Here is a 13,643-nt window from a genome sequence, read left to right as displayed (position 1 = left end):
ATAATTTAGTTGCAGAAAACATGAGGATTTTTAATGATGTTTTTAATTATATTTACAGAATTGTCAATAATGTTCATGATTATAGTATTTTTTTCTTGTTGGAAGTGCAAGTATATCCTACTTTGGAGAAGAATGTATCTTAATGTATACTTAACAGATTTGATTAGGATTTAGTCAGACAGAATACAAGTTCATTCCTTTATAACTTATTTAACTTTCAGGAACCTATACAAACATCTGGATATATTTGCAACTTTGAAGATTTAGAAATCAAGTCTGTTCTTCTGGATGAAATATTAAAGGTCAGTATAACTAATTTTATTTTGTAGGAAAAGTTGGTGTCTCTCTTAATGATAGATATCTATTTTGTTGGGTGAAAATAGAAGTCATCAGGAATAAAAATATGTTTCTTTATCCATTATGTTAGAATCCTGAACATCCTAACAAAGATTACATCATCAATTTCGAGATTCGGTCATTACGAGACAGTCGAGCATTGATTGAAAAAGTTGGCATTGAGGAATCTTCTCAATTCATAGAAGACAATCCACATCCCAGACTTTGGTAAAATCTCTATAAGCCAAATTTGTTTAAATTTGTCTCCTTTTCTATTCTTTTCCTGTTCAGACAGATCTAGTGTGAAAATAAAAACCTTCAAATTAAAACAAGCCAAAGCAGTATACATTTTGCAATCACTTATGATTTAATGAATGTTGGAGTACCTAGAATGTCAGGCATGTGCTGTATCATGATAGTGGGTATAACGTGTAGGCTCAGGACAACTTTTTGCTCTGTGCTATATGGGCCCCAAAACACAGTGTTCCTTGTGTTTTGGAGGGAATTTAAAGGAAATGAAAGCTAACAGCAAGATAAGTTGGTTAAATTAAAATTTATATATTTGATATTGAACATTAAAGAGCTTAAAACCCAGTAAAGGAAACGCATCGGACTGATAGCAGGATAAGAGTACTTTGAGTAACCTTGTAGCATTTGGACAGGCCTTGAAGGACAGAAGTGAGAAGGGCTGGGTGTGTTGTGTTTCCATGCATCATCTCAGAAGTAATCTGAGAAATGGAGATAGTGGCATGCTTAAACTAAACATGGCTCAGCTATTTAACTAAAGTTGAAAAGCCTGCAGAGCAAACATGTGAGAGTAAACCTGTGGAAACAGGAGTGCTGGAAATCTGTTTAATATCCCAACTTGGAAAGGCTGGAAGAATAAAGGCCTCAGTAGGTAATTTAATGAAAAGTCAGTGCAGAACCTAAAACTTCATTAACAAGTTCCTTAATGAAGGAGACTTAACTCTCCGGAGACTGTTTACTTATCTGTACCTTTCTTTAATCATTTTGGATCTGTTTCAAAGCTAAATGGTCTCTTGCAGCACTGGGTGCTTAGCTTGCATCAGGGGGGTTGGAGAGTTCACTGTTAGTTGTGATGGTTCAGAGATTAATTTAGAATTGCTGAAAGACTGGACAAGACACCTTGCTTTAAAAGTTTGTCCCAAAAAACATTCCTTTCTATCTAGTTGTGCCTTTGTCTCCAGAATGTTCATTTTGAAAAACAAGACTTGCTAGTTATATATTGAAAGTTTCTGTAATACTATAATTTTATTAGTTTGAGTGTGCAGGGTGAAATGTTAGTGTTTTGAGTCTTCATTTTTACAAATGTCTTGAACTAGCTGAAGATATTTGGAGCTTTGAAATTGTTCATGGTTTTTTTGCTAGTACCATCTGTTCACTTAATATAAAATGACTATTAGTTTTGCCAGTCTGTGTCTCAGAAAAAGTTCTATATCGTATAATCATAAAATATAGGTCAAATTCTGCTCACCTTGCTCCGGAATTGCCGTGAATTTTATTTTTATTATGAGAGAAAACGCGTCACATATTTATGAAGAAGATATTGATTAGAAGTGCTGGATATAAAGCCAGTGTATTCCAGATCAGAACAAAACAGTGACCTTGCTTCTAAAATGCAACAAACAGGGTGATGTGTAGATCAATTGGTTTCTTTGATGTCAGTGATAAGCACTTGAGTTTTAGTGATACCAACCTTCTCAAATTCATTCAGAGAGACACAGCTGATACTGCCTAACATGGCTTGGGTCACTGAATACAACAATAATATTAGTGGTTTTGTCAGTGCCTGACTGCACTGAGTTTGTTTCACAGTGTCAGTCTAAATTTTAAATAGCCTTATTTTTGCAGAAAATTCTAGAGCCCATTCAAGCACCCAATGCACACAGGTTGGCCTGAATTCTCTATTTGCAGAACTAACCAATGGAGCAGTACCAATTATAAGGCTCCCCAAAGGTTTTTCCTGCTGTCCCAAACTGCTGTCCTAACAGGACCAGGAATGGACCAGAAAATGGATCCATCTGGATCAGAAGGATAATTTATTTGTTGTGGCCAATGTAGCTGGAGGCACTTAGATTGGGGCTGCCATCAAGGCTTAACGTTTCCACAAATGCATAGGGAGAAATAAATAAATGGAACTGCACTGAGATCAGCAACACATTTCACATAAATGTAACAGTCAAGTCTTGCCCATTCCTCCCAAGCCAGTGTCCATCTCAACAGCTGAACTAAAGAATATTAGCAATTATTTGAACATCTCTCCCTGACCAAATACTGGTCAGATCACAGAATGTATTAGGAATAAACACACGACTGTACTAAGATTAGCTAGTAAACAATAAATTGCAACAACTTGTATGCCTTCTTTAAATAATTACTAGTTAAATGTACCCTCATTTAATTTACTCTATAGATGCTTTTCCATCTGCTATGTTTGTTTTTCACACAGGCGACTCCTGGCTGAAGCTGCTCTTCAGAAGCTGGATCTGCAGATGGCTGAACAAGCTTTTGTGCGTTGCAAAGATTATCAAGGCATTAAGTTTGTGAAGCACCTGGGCAATCTGCAGAGCGAGTCCATGAAGAAAGCAGAAGTGGCAGCCTATTTTAGCAGATTTGAAGAAGCTGAAAGAATGTATCTGGATATGGACAGGAGGTAATTGCATGTAAACATCACAGCAGTAGAAAAGTCTGGGGAAAAAAAAGCATTCCTTAATCAGGAATGGCTGTTTTCTCTGGAGAGTCTTTACCAGTTTCTGCAAAAACATAAAAGGATCAGATGGAGAGAATTTTGGTTTGTCTATAGATAACCAGTTCTGTATGTAAACCAGTGCATTCCAAACTGTTTACAAAACCTTGGCTGCTCTAGGTAGTGCTGTATTTTATACATGTTTTTTTTCACAAGTATTTTGTTGGTATTTCAACTGGGATTCCAAAAATACAAACAGTCTTAAATAATGTTTAATTTATGTGGTGTTGCTCTGCGCTAGTAGCCAAGTACACATTCTTCTCAATTACATATACAAACAACAGAGTTTTTAATGAACTGTAATCTTTGGAGAGACAGAAGGACTCTGGATGAAACTGTGAAACATTGAAACTAATCAGTGTAATTTTTGCTCAGGAATGAAAACAAACAAAGCAAAATTTTAGTATTGTTGGGAATATAAATTAACATGAAGTAATTAGCTAGAGCACTGTCTATTGAAAAAGGATAATGAGAAATCAGCAGCAGCAGTTATGCAGTGTAGCCTGTAGATGGTGGTCAAACATGGAGAAACATGAATCACTTATGCACATGAAAAAATTTTAAGCTTTGATAAACGGAGCCATGAAAAACAGTAGAGAATGATGGAGAAAAAAATTAGTTATTATTTCATGCTATAAGAATGAAAGTAAGGGGGACAGGGTGGCAGGGCAGAGGGAGAAGGCAGAAGCTGGGGAGAGATGCCCAATAGTGCCTGGTAATGAAAACTTCCTTGCATGACATTAATTAGTTGCTGGCAGTTTGGTGGTCTGGGGATGTGGGCTGCCTCCTCAGCACTTCAGTCACACTGCAGCACCAGTTTTAGATGTGGCATATTCCTTTTCACATGGCTGAAGAGAAATTCGGACATAGAATTGCAGAAGTCAAAAACTTACTTTTTTGTTTACTGGTTTCAACTTTCACAATTAGAAAAATCTTGATAAGGATCTACCATAAATCACAATGAAATAAATCTATTTTTCAAATAAAATTTTAATGTTTTTAGATAGATGGTCATACTTAGCTGACTGCATTGACTTTCTCGTGCTTTCCTTAATTTACTTGTAAGTTGAGGGCATTTTTAAAAGAAGGGCATAGGTCTCTCCCATTTATTTTCTACGCACCTGCAGAATTACTTTTATATGAGGTAATATAGAATTATTCTATTTGGTGCAAAAAACATCCCAGACAGACACACAGTGAGTCATATGTATGCATGAATAAAAAAAAAGGAAAAACTACTGCTGAGTCCTTTCTCCTTTATCCAAAATCACCCTGAATCTGGAAAAGAAGTCTTGAAATCCATTTTATTACATCTCAGCTTTAGCCTCCATTATTGATATTTGTTGCTTCTTGGTCTTTCCCCTCACCTTCCTTTTGCTTTTAGCCTTTTGCAGCTGCTGCCATCTCTTTTAGTGGTCAGCAGTGAAAAATACAGAATAGAGTAAGAGGGAGCCTGAAGCAACATCAGCCCAGCTGTCTCACTCATTTAACTCCTCACACAGGAGCGTGGCTGATAAAGAAGTGCATACGTGTGATATAATCTAGGAGCTCTCTTGAGTATTTGCTTTAATGGAATAGTGTTTAAATTGTAAACAAATTACCTGGGATCACTCTGATACCTGCATTGCAGGTGAAAACACTTTTGGGTGCTTTTCTCGAGATGTTTCTTACCTGTTTTGTTGTGTTTGACTTTTCCCTGCTGTTTCCTGTTCAGAGATCTTGCCATTGGGCTGCGGATCAAGCTGGGCGATTGGTTCCGGGTGCTGCAGCTGCTGAAGACGGGCTCGGGGGACTCGGATGACGCCCTCCTGGAACAGGCACACAACGCCATTGGAGACTACTTTGCAGACCGGCAGAAATGGTATGGTCTGTAGAGGAACCAGGAGTAAGGAACTTACAGAGGAAATTATTAAACTGATGACAAGACTTAATTTATGAGGAGGGACGGATATCAGGAAAGGCAGGATGCAATACATTGGATAATTTTGGAATAATGAGATTTAGCTCATACCTCTATGGTTCCATGGTACGATAAACAGAGAGCTGCTGGTCAGCTACCTAAAGGGCAAAGGTGATATAAATCTCTGCTTTGCCAAAAGTCTGTCTGCTTCAAAGGAAGGGAAGGAAAGAGGAATAACTATAGTTATATTAGTCTGGATATAGAACGTATTAAAAAAAAAAACCCAAAAGGGATTAAAAGTAGTACAGAATTACTAACTCTCAGTGAATGTTCTAAAATGCTTTAAACCACAAATATTTGAGAAGGTGTCCAGAGTTCTCTGACCTTAATCTGTCTCCAGCTCTTGCCCAAACTGGGCACCCAAGGAAGATTTTAAGTGCAGTGCACAGCTGTAATGGTATGTCTCCAGAACACATTTTGCAGTCAGGTGATTACTGAGCCAGAGGTAATGTCTTCATAGCTAATAACTTGCAGGGAATATTTTCACAAACATTTGTTGTTGCCTTCTAAGCCTCTGTCTTAGACTTCCACAGCTCCATTATGTATTGCCATTATCCAAACTATTGTCACAATGCAGCTGGAAATTTGTGATTAGATTTTGAAAGTTGAGTTTTAGATGCTTTAGATAACTTTGGAGAATGGCCTTGGAGGTCTTGGTGTTTGCATTTTAAAATACAGAAGCACAAGAGTAAAGCCCTTTTCTGGAAATTTAGCTGTAAGTTGTCCATTGTCTGCCCTCATCTCTGCAGGTGTGGGAAGACTTCCTAAACTTATGCTAGTCAGAGAATCAATATTGCTACACTTTTAATATAATGATCTGTAAAAATATTTTGGAAAAACAGTGAGATTCTAGCTATGAAAGTTTTTCAAGCAAAGTTACCTATTTAAAATAATGTGATTTAAAATTTACAAATGCAAAAGGCTTACAGAATTAAAACTTCTCTTGTGTTTATACATCACAAGCCATCACATTTTTTTGTCTTATTAGGTTAAATGCTGTACAGTACTATGTCCAAGGACAAAACCAGGAACGTTTAGCTGAATGTTACTACATGCTAGAAGACTACCAAGGACTGGAGAATTTGGCCAACTCACTTCCAGAGAATCATAAATTGCTTCCTGTAAGAAGAAAGCACCTTTATTGTTCATTGTCTTATACCAAACTATTTATTTAAAATTTCCCATCTTGGGAGGGTTAAGAATGAGAGAATGAATGCAGTGTATGACCTACTCACTTAAGTGCGATGGTGTTACTGTGGTATTGATCTCTACTAATTACTGTTGTTTTCATACTTCATCACTCTTCTTTTATTGTTCCAATTCCCCAGAATGACCTGACTGACAATACTCTAAAAGAAGGGAAAGTAGATGGGATAGGGTGTGTGGGATATATGGGTGTACAGGGTATAGGTGTGTATATGTAGCAGGAAATTGCCTACTAAACAATAGATAATTTAAAACAATGCTGTGGTTGACAATCCAAAATGCTTGAAAAATGCCAAACATGCTCCTTTAATGCCTTTTCCAGTAAATCAAGACAGCATTTTCTTTTAACCTCATTGTAATAGCTTTCTTAGTTTAGAAGCAGTGTGTGAGACTACCACACTGTTCTAAAGATTTACAACAGTGCCTGATGCCTTCACAGGGTCCATGAAGCAAACAACCCATTCCCCACCCTCTTGGACTTAAATTAACCAAACAGGAGCACTGCTGTTGCTGCACAATGTACTAAAAATGCAGAAGTGAATTTAATACAGTGCTGATGCTTTTTGCAGGATATAGCTTATATGTTTGTGAGAGTGGGGATGTGTGAACAAGCTGTGTCAGCCTTTCTGAAATGTAATCGACCAAAGGATGCCGTGGATACCTGTGTGCATCTCAACCAGGTAAAACAGCAGGAGATAATCTGTAATAATACCAGGTTAACAGTGACATTTCTATCCTAATGCCCAATAGAATACAAATCCTTGTTAAGTGTGAGATGATTTGTCATAATTTCCGGAAAATTCATCTTTCAGTGCTTAAGACAGTTCTCTGAGATTAAGATTAAACCACTGGAGGGGCAGTGCAAAGCAACATGCAGGGTATGTGAGCAGCATGCTCAGCATACAGACATTAGTAGGCTCTATGGAGCTAGGCTGTGCTGCCTCCTGATGGACTGGGAGAAGACTGGAGAAGAGACAGATGTCCATTCTGGATATTTACCACATCCCCCTCCTTCTTTGTATAGATGCAAAAGGGTTTGTGACAGCATGAGGACGTAGCTGGAAAAAGCTGAGCTGGAAACTAATCTGCATGTTTATAACTAGAGCTGTTTCCTGGTATGACTTAACCTGTGCAAATGTCTGTGTCAACACAAATAAGGGAAAAACTGAGGATGGCTATGAGGAACTTGATGGATGGGAATGGCAGGACTGACTAGGGCTGGCTTTTTGTGAACAGTTTCTTAGTTTATGGATCTGAAGAGCTATTAGGTGTGAGATTCAGTTAAGATCTCAGTCCTGCCAAACTTTTCATCTGGGGCAAACACAGTAGCCAAACCACTGAAAATCAGGAAAATTCACCTACAAAATGAGATGTATAGAAGGATAAGTGTTACTGTGTGCTTTAAGCTTCTGGGCTGAGGTCCTCTTTCAGACATGCTTCTGAGAGTCTGGTTTAGACTTTTCTTGGTTAAAATCCACATGCCCAGCTATGAGCTACAGTGAAATGATTTTGCATAGCTTTCATAAAAGTAGAAGCAACTGTTTTATATGTAGTTTTGGACAGATGTCTATCAGCAATGAAGAGAGACAGGGAGGACTTTGAGATTGTCAAAGAATCTGATTTTATTGTGGACTACAAATGTTTATATAGTGTTTTAGGAAGGCTAGTAATGTTTTACTACGATGATTGGGTTAAAGATCACATAAACAAATTTATATTTTAAACATCTCTTGCTTGCAGAAGTCTGATGTAATTTTCTTTTTTCCGGTAAATCCGTCTGATTTGATCTTCTTGCAATCTTGATTTAATTCTCAAAGTTCTGTTTGCTCTTGCCAAGGCATCCTGTTATCAAGTCTCTTATGCTAATAAGGTCCAGAGTACTCTGTTTTGTTACCCCAACATTGGTCCAGCATTTTTTTCAGTACTGCTGCATCACATGATTGGAAATGATGTAAGCATTTGTATTCTCTTTCTTTTTATGCTAATATTATAGTAGTCTGGTTCAAAATGGTGATGAAATATTGCACACAGACGCTGCAGTCTGTTCATGGATAACTGGTTTGTTCTGAGAGTGTATTTGAAAACATGAGATTAATAATTGTCTCCTGTAATTTCTAGTGGAATAAAGCCGTGGAGCTGGCCAAAAATCACAATATGAAAGAGATTGGATCCTTGTTAGCCAGATATGCAAGTCATTTACTGGAAAAGAACAAAATCCTTGATGCTATAGAACTCTATCGTAAAGCCAATTATTTCTTTGAAGCTGCTAAGCTCATGTTCAAGGTATGGTGGGTTTTATTTTTATGTCAAATGACTGGAGTTTGTGGACTAGCTCTTACTATTTCTGTGCTACTTTTATTCTCTTGGGGTTATTTTAGTTTTAACAATGTTTAGGCAATAAGCAAATGTCATCATACAGGATACTGCAAAGATGAACCCAACTCCCAGAGCTCAGGTATCTCTATGTGTAATAGTTACCCTGGGTGTCCTCTGTAGCTAGTGGAGAGGAGACTTTGGGGACACAAGCCATCTATTTAAATATTTTGAGACTTTCAGTAGGAGATGAACTGCACCTCAGAAAAGGTCCTGATGCCCTGCATTGCCTAGTAAAAGAGTATGGTAGACTGGCCTGGTTGCAGTGTCCACATTATTTTAGATATCATGGGAGTTATTTTTATCTCCTTAAAAAAAAAAAAAACAGTAAGAACTAGAAGTTAAATTTTGGTATAGTTCTTCAATTAGTTGTGATTTTTACAGCAAATATTTATAGCAGTGTATATATATATATATATATATATATATATATATATATATATATATAATATATATCATATATGTTACTTTCAAAAGCCATTATTCTTTTCTGGGAAAACCACCAGACCTTATTGAAAGATATATATGGGTTTAAAAATTGCTATTTTTTAGTTTATTTTTATACTAGATCACTAGACTTACACATGGTTACACTGATTTATCCTTCCTGAGAACTTGGCTTTATATACATGTTAACCAAATAAATATAAAATAATGTGCATACTTCACTTTGACATTTTCATTTATAGTTCTGTTTGCAGTCTAAATTATTGCATTTAAAGGCAGAATCATTTCTTGGCATGATTTCCTAGGTTTTGTACAAGCATGCAGTTGTCCAAGAGAATTAAATCCCTTTGGTGTTTTTTTTTTTTTTTTTTTTTTTTTAAGATTGCAGATGAAGAGTCAAAGAAAAGGACGAAGCCTTTGCGAGTTAAAAAGCTTTATGTGCTGTCAGCCTTACTTATGGAACAGTGTCATGAACAAAGGCAAAATGCACAAAGGGGAAAAGTTAAAGAGAAAAGTTCAGAGGTAATGTATTTTTTTTTCCCCCTTTCTGAATTCTGGTATCTGCTAGCTAGTCAGAATTAAGCAAGCCATCTTCATGGGAGCCTATAATGTTTTTTTAATTACTCTTTTCCCTGTTAAGAACAAAGCTTTCCTTCAAGCAAGTTCCCCATGAAAACATATTGTTTCAAGTATTATTTTAAAACATTTAAATCTTATGTATTAATAGATATTTTTCTTCCTAAGTTTAACATAGTTTTCTTAATATTTTCACTATAACAATGAAAACCATACTAAGAAACTTCCTGCAAGACTCTTGTTCTTTTAGTATTTATTCATATTCATTTAAGTATTGATCCCAAAGGGTGATCTGTGATTAGATTAAGCTATGTTGGCTGTAATTCAGCAGGGAGATGGCTCCAGATACAGGGGAAGCAAATGGAAGAATTTTTTTTCTCTGCTCACATATTCATCTTCATATGCACAAATGAAATAGTTTAAGCAAATTTTTAAGAGCTCTGGTATTGAAATGAAGTACTAATCCAAACTATGAACCAGTCTGCAGATGTGCACAAAATATATTTGTATACACATGTATATGATATTTATCTTTGAAAATGTTGTGCCTGTGCTTTGTACAGAACACCTGACAATGCTCACTGTAGGTCCATTTGTATTTTGCCTACTTAACACAGACAGTGTTGTTATCACCAAGTATAGAAAAGCTTTTTTCATATATCCCCATTTTCTGCTGTATCTGTTTCATAGAAAAATTACTTGTGATACTGGTTTGTTTTCAGAGTGCTTCAGCTTTGGCTGGTTTGCTGGAAGAAGATGTTCTTTCTTCAACAAATCGCTTTGCAGACAATGCTTGGCGAGGAGCTGAGGCTTACCACTTCTTCATACTCGCACAAAAACAGCTCTATAAAGGTTCTGTAGATGCAGCACTTAAAACAGGTAAGAATTCATTTTCAACCCTGTAAAATCAGCACATAACGTCTTTTATAGCTGCCACATTTTTCAGTTCTTAATAAATCCATGGAATTTAAACCAAAACCATGTAATGAATTGAATATGGCTGCAGTCACAATATCTGGAAAGGACTTTGCTGAAGCAAATCCTTCCAAATATTACCTGGTAAACTGGTTAATCTCGGTAGATGTTCTGCTGACTGTTTTGTTTCTCTCCCTAAATTATAAGGCATACCTGAATTTACATCAGACCTTCTTGTAGAGATTCACAAAAAATCTGTGGGAATTAGAGAAAAAAATAGCAACTTGTACTTTGTCCAAGTAATGAAGATTTCAAATCCTTCTAATATTTTTAAAACCAATCAACCAAAATAAAGTGTTTCAAGAAGACATCAATTTCCAAGTGGTATCTCCTAGTTTTTTTTTTTTTTAGAGCAATGCTTCACAGTCATGTCAATAAAAAGACTGTAGTTCATTTTGTCCAATTTTTTAGAATTAATACTGTTGTCTAGGAGCAACTATTTCATACAGATGTTTGCACTTCTCAGAAGATGTGTAATAATTTCCTTGGATTTCTTTTTTTTTCATATTTTTAGCTCTTCATTTGCGAGATTATGAAGACATTATTCCTGCAGTTGAAATCTATTCCCTTTTGGCACTCTGTGCATGTGCAAACAGAGCATTTGATACTTGTTCAAAAGCCTTTGTTAAATTAGAATCCTTGGAAACGCTTAAGCCAGAGCAGAGGCAACAGTATGAAGAGCTTGCTCTACAGATATTCACAAGATACAGACCAAAGTATAACAAAACACCTGATCTGGATGATGTTCTTGAGAGGTGGGTATATTTTTATATGATACTGTAATAATATTGTCACTTTTTTCTGCTTTTCGCTATATTTTGGGTTTTAGCAGGTTTTGTGTGTGACCAAATTAATTAAGTGCTTTGCTGCTTAAACCAAATATTGGGCAAGAATGAGGCAGGAGTTAGCCAGTTTGGAGGAAGGTAATACAGCACTATGTTGTTTGGAAAAATAGAAATTGACTGCATTCAAGGATCTGGGCATAAAGATGTAACTTATGCCCATAGATCTGGGCATAAGATGTAACTTTGCATCTCCGTGGTGGAGTGCTGAAAGTATCAACAAGGGACTGTTTAACCATTACTAACTAACAGGTCTCCAGTGTTTTGTGAATTACCTAAATCTACTTGGTGTGAAAAGAGCAATACGTGAAGTTAAAATTAGTATAAAGGGCACATTTAAGGGGTAAGTCTTTGGAGTGGCTGTACCCACAACAGTGTGTTTGACGTTTCCTGCTGAGAGCATGGAACTTGTAAATATGGAAATCAATTTTATTTGAGCAAACAGGATTTTAACCTGTCTTGATTGACCCTACTGTGCAGCTGTACAGAATCTCAGTAGCAGCTGTGATTCTGTTGACCCTTCAGACCTCAGAGGACAGAGTATAATAGCAGTGCAGGTGTCTAAATCAGGCCTTACTTTTATATGGCCTTCACTGCGTATTTTCACTCCATCTTTTGGATCTGCTGGTCCTGATTTGTTGACTGTGTGGTTCTGGGGGTGGGCATTCTCTGGTGTGAAGATTTATATACTCGGTTACATGGACAGTGAAGTGTTACACGAGCTAGTAACAACTGGCACACCTCATTTTTATTCTTTCAGCTTTACTCTTTTCTTCTTTTTTTTATAGTGGAGATGGTAAAATGCCTGTATGTGTTGCAACAGGAGCCCCTATCCTGGAGTATCAATTCTGGATGTGCAGTGTGTGTAAGCATTGCATGAAAGCCAAAGAAGCAGGCCATTATAATGCCTGTCCTCTGTGCCACAGCCCAGTAAGCTGAGGATAAAGACTCTGTATCTGCATTTATGACAGCTAAGAACAGCCTCTAAAATGGTACTATTTTTGAATTACAACTCAGGTATTGTATTGAAGCAGTTAGTGCTGCTGTTAGAGAAACACTACAACTCAAAACCAAAACAGAAAACCCACAAGAGAAACCATTACCGCTTCCATTTATCTGAAGAAAATACTGTGTAAATAGATTCCATTTTTTGCTACACTTTTAAAAAAAGATTTAAGGTAAAAGCATTCTTTTTGAATTGTACATTGAGCCTAGTTTCAAAACTATGTGAATTGAATGTAGGCTCATATCAATATCTTCTACTCTGAGCAGGTTCCATTTTTTTTTCTCTCTAATTCCACAGGAAATTACTGGGTTTTCTCAGAATTCAGTTTTTTGAAGGAAGTGATTCCTGAGTTGAAATACTGTTACAATAGTTTTGATAATATTACCATATATGTTTTTGTACTACTGTTTAGAATTACTAAAGTGATGATACCAGTATAAGCATATGTTAGTGCTGGTTTCTTTTGCCAAGTGTATTTAAACCCACCATAAAATAAAGGGCTTGAAAACACGGAGCAGTCAGTGTGTCAGTTGGGTTCCTGAGCTTGGGTGATGTCATCTTCAACAGCTTAAGGAAACCTCCATGAACTTGCAACCTGGAACCTGGCATTTTTCATGTAGCTTGAGAGAACAGCCTGCATCTGTTGAACGGATTTCAAGAGCTGAAGTGTCACCCTTGTTAGACACAAAGGTCCAAGGAACGATGTCTTGCTGTCCTACCTCACTGCTGGTTTAGGCCTGTGCTCTGGCAGTGCTGCAGGGGTGAGCTGTGCCCAGGCCAGCCAGCACCTGGCCGCCTGACAAGAGCCGTGAGCTGTGACAGTGAGCTGTTCACATTGTGCCTTGGCACGTTTGAGAGGAGAGCGCAGGATTTCTTCTGTGCTCTCACCTAAGCTCAGGCTAGGTAAGGATAAACCCCATCTCCACAGAATCAGAGCAGTAGAACGGCCTGGGTTGGAAGGGACCTTAAAGACCATCTTGCTTTAAGCCTGATGACAAGGGCTGCGACACCTTCCTCTAGACCAGGTAGCACAAAGCCCATCCAACCTGTTCTTGAGTATTTCCAGGGATGGGGCATCCATAGCTTCTGTGAGCAATCTGTTCCAGTGTCTCACCACCCTCACCGTAAAGAATTTCTTCCTTATGTTTAACCTAA

The 13,643-nt window shown here is 37.2% G+C and overlaps 1 protein-coding gene across 1 annotated transcript in view; it reads left to right on the top strand.

Annotated features, from left to right (window-relative positions):
• WDR35 (WD repeat domain 35) overlaps positions 1–12,998 on the top strand; it is a 41,949-nt gene extending 28,951 nt beyond the window's left edge. The window contains exons 17-27 of the mRNA XM_053973790.1: positions 222–302; positions 428–564; positions 2,807–3,010; positions 4,818–4,964; positions 6,052–6,184; positions 6,839–6,949; positions 8,388–8,552; positions 9,471–9,611; positions 10,388–10,544; positions 11,155–11,395; positions 12,271–12,998. Of these exons, the coding sequence (XP_053829765.1) occupies positions 222–302; positions 428–564; positions 2,807–3,010; positions 4,818–4,964; positions 6,052–6,184; positions 6,839–6,949; positions 8,388–8,552; positions 9,471–9,611; positions 10,388–10,544; positions 11,155–11,395; positions 12,271–12,421 (1,668 nt within the window). The 3' untranslated portion in view covers positions 12,422–12,998. The remainder of the gene's footprint in view (positions 1–221; positions 303–427; positions 565–2,806; positions 3,011–4,817; positions 4,965–6,051; positions 6,185–6,838; positions 6,950–8,387; positions 8,553–9,470; positions 9,612–10,387; positions 10,545–11,154; positions 11,396–12,270) is intronic.
• Positions 12,999–13,643: the final 645 nt, after the last annotated feature.

This window comes from Vidua macroura, chromosome 3, assembly GCF_024509145.1.
Source record: "Vidua macroura isolate BioBank_ID:100142 chromosome 3, ASM2450914v1, whole genome shotgun sequence".
Classification (NCBI taxonomy): domain Eukaryota; kingdom Metazoa; phylum Chordata; class Aves; order Passeriformes; family Viduidae; genus Vidua; species Vidua macroura.
The sequence above is the reverse complement of the archived record's forward strand: the minus strand, read 5'-3'. Positions and strand labels throughout refer to the sequence as shown.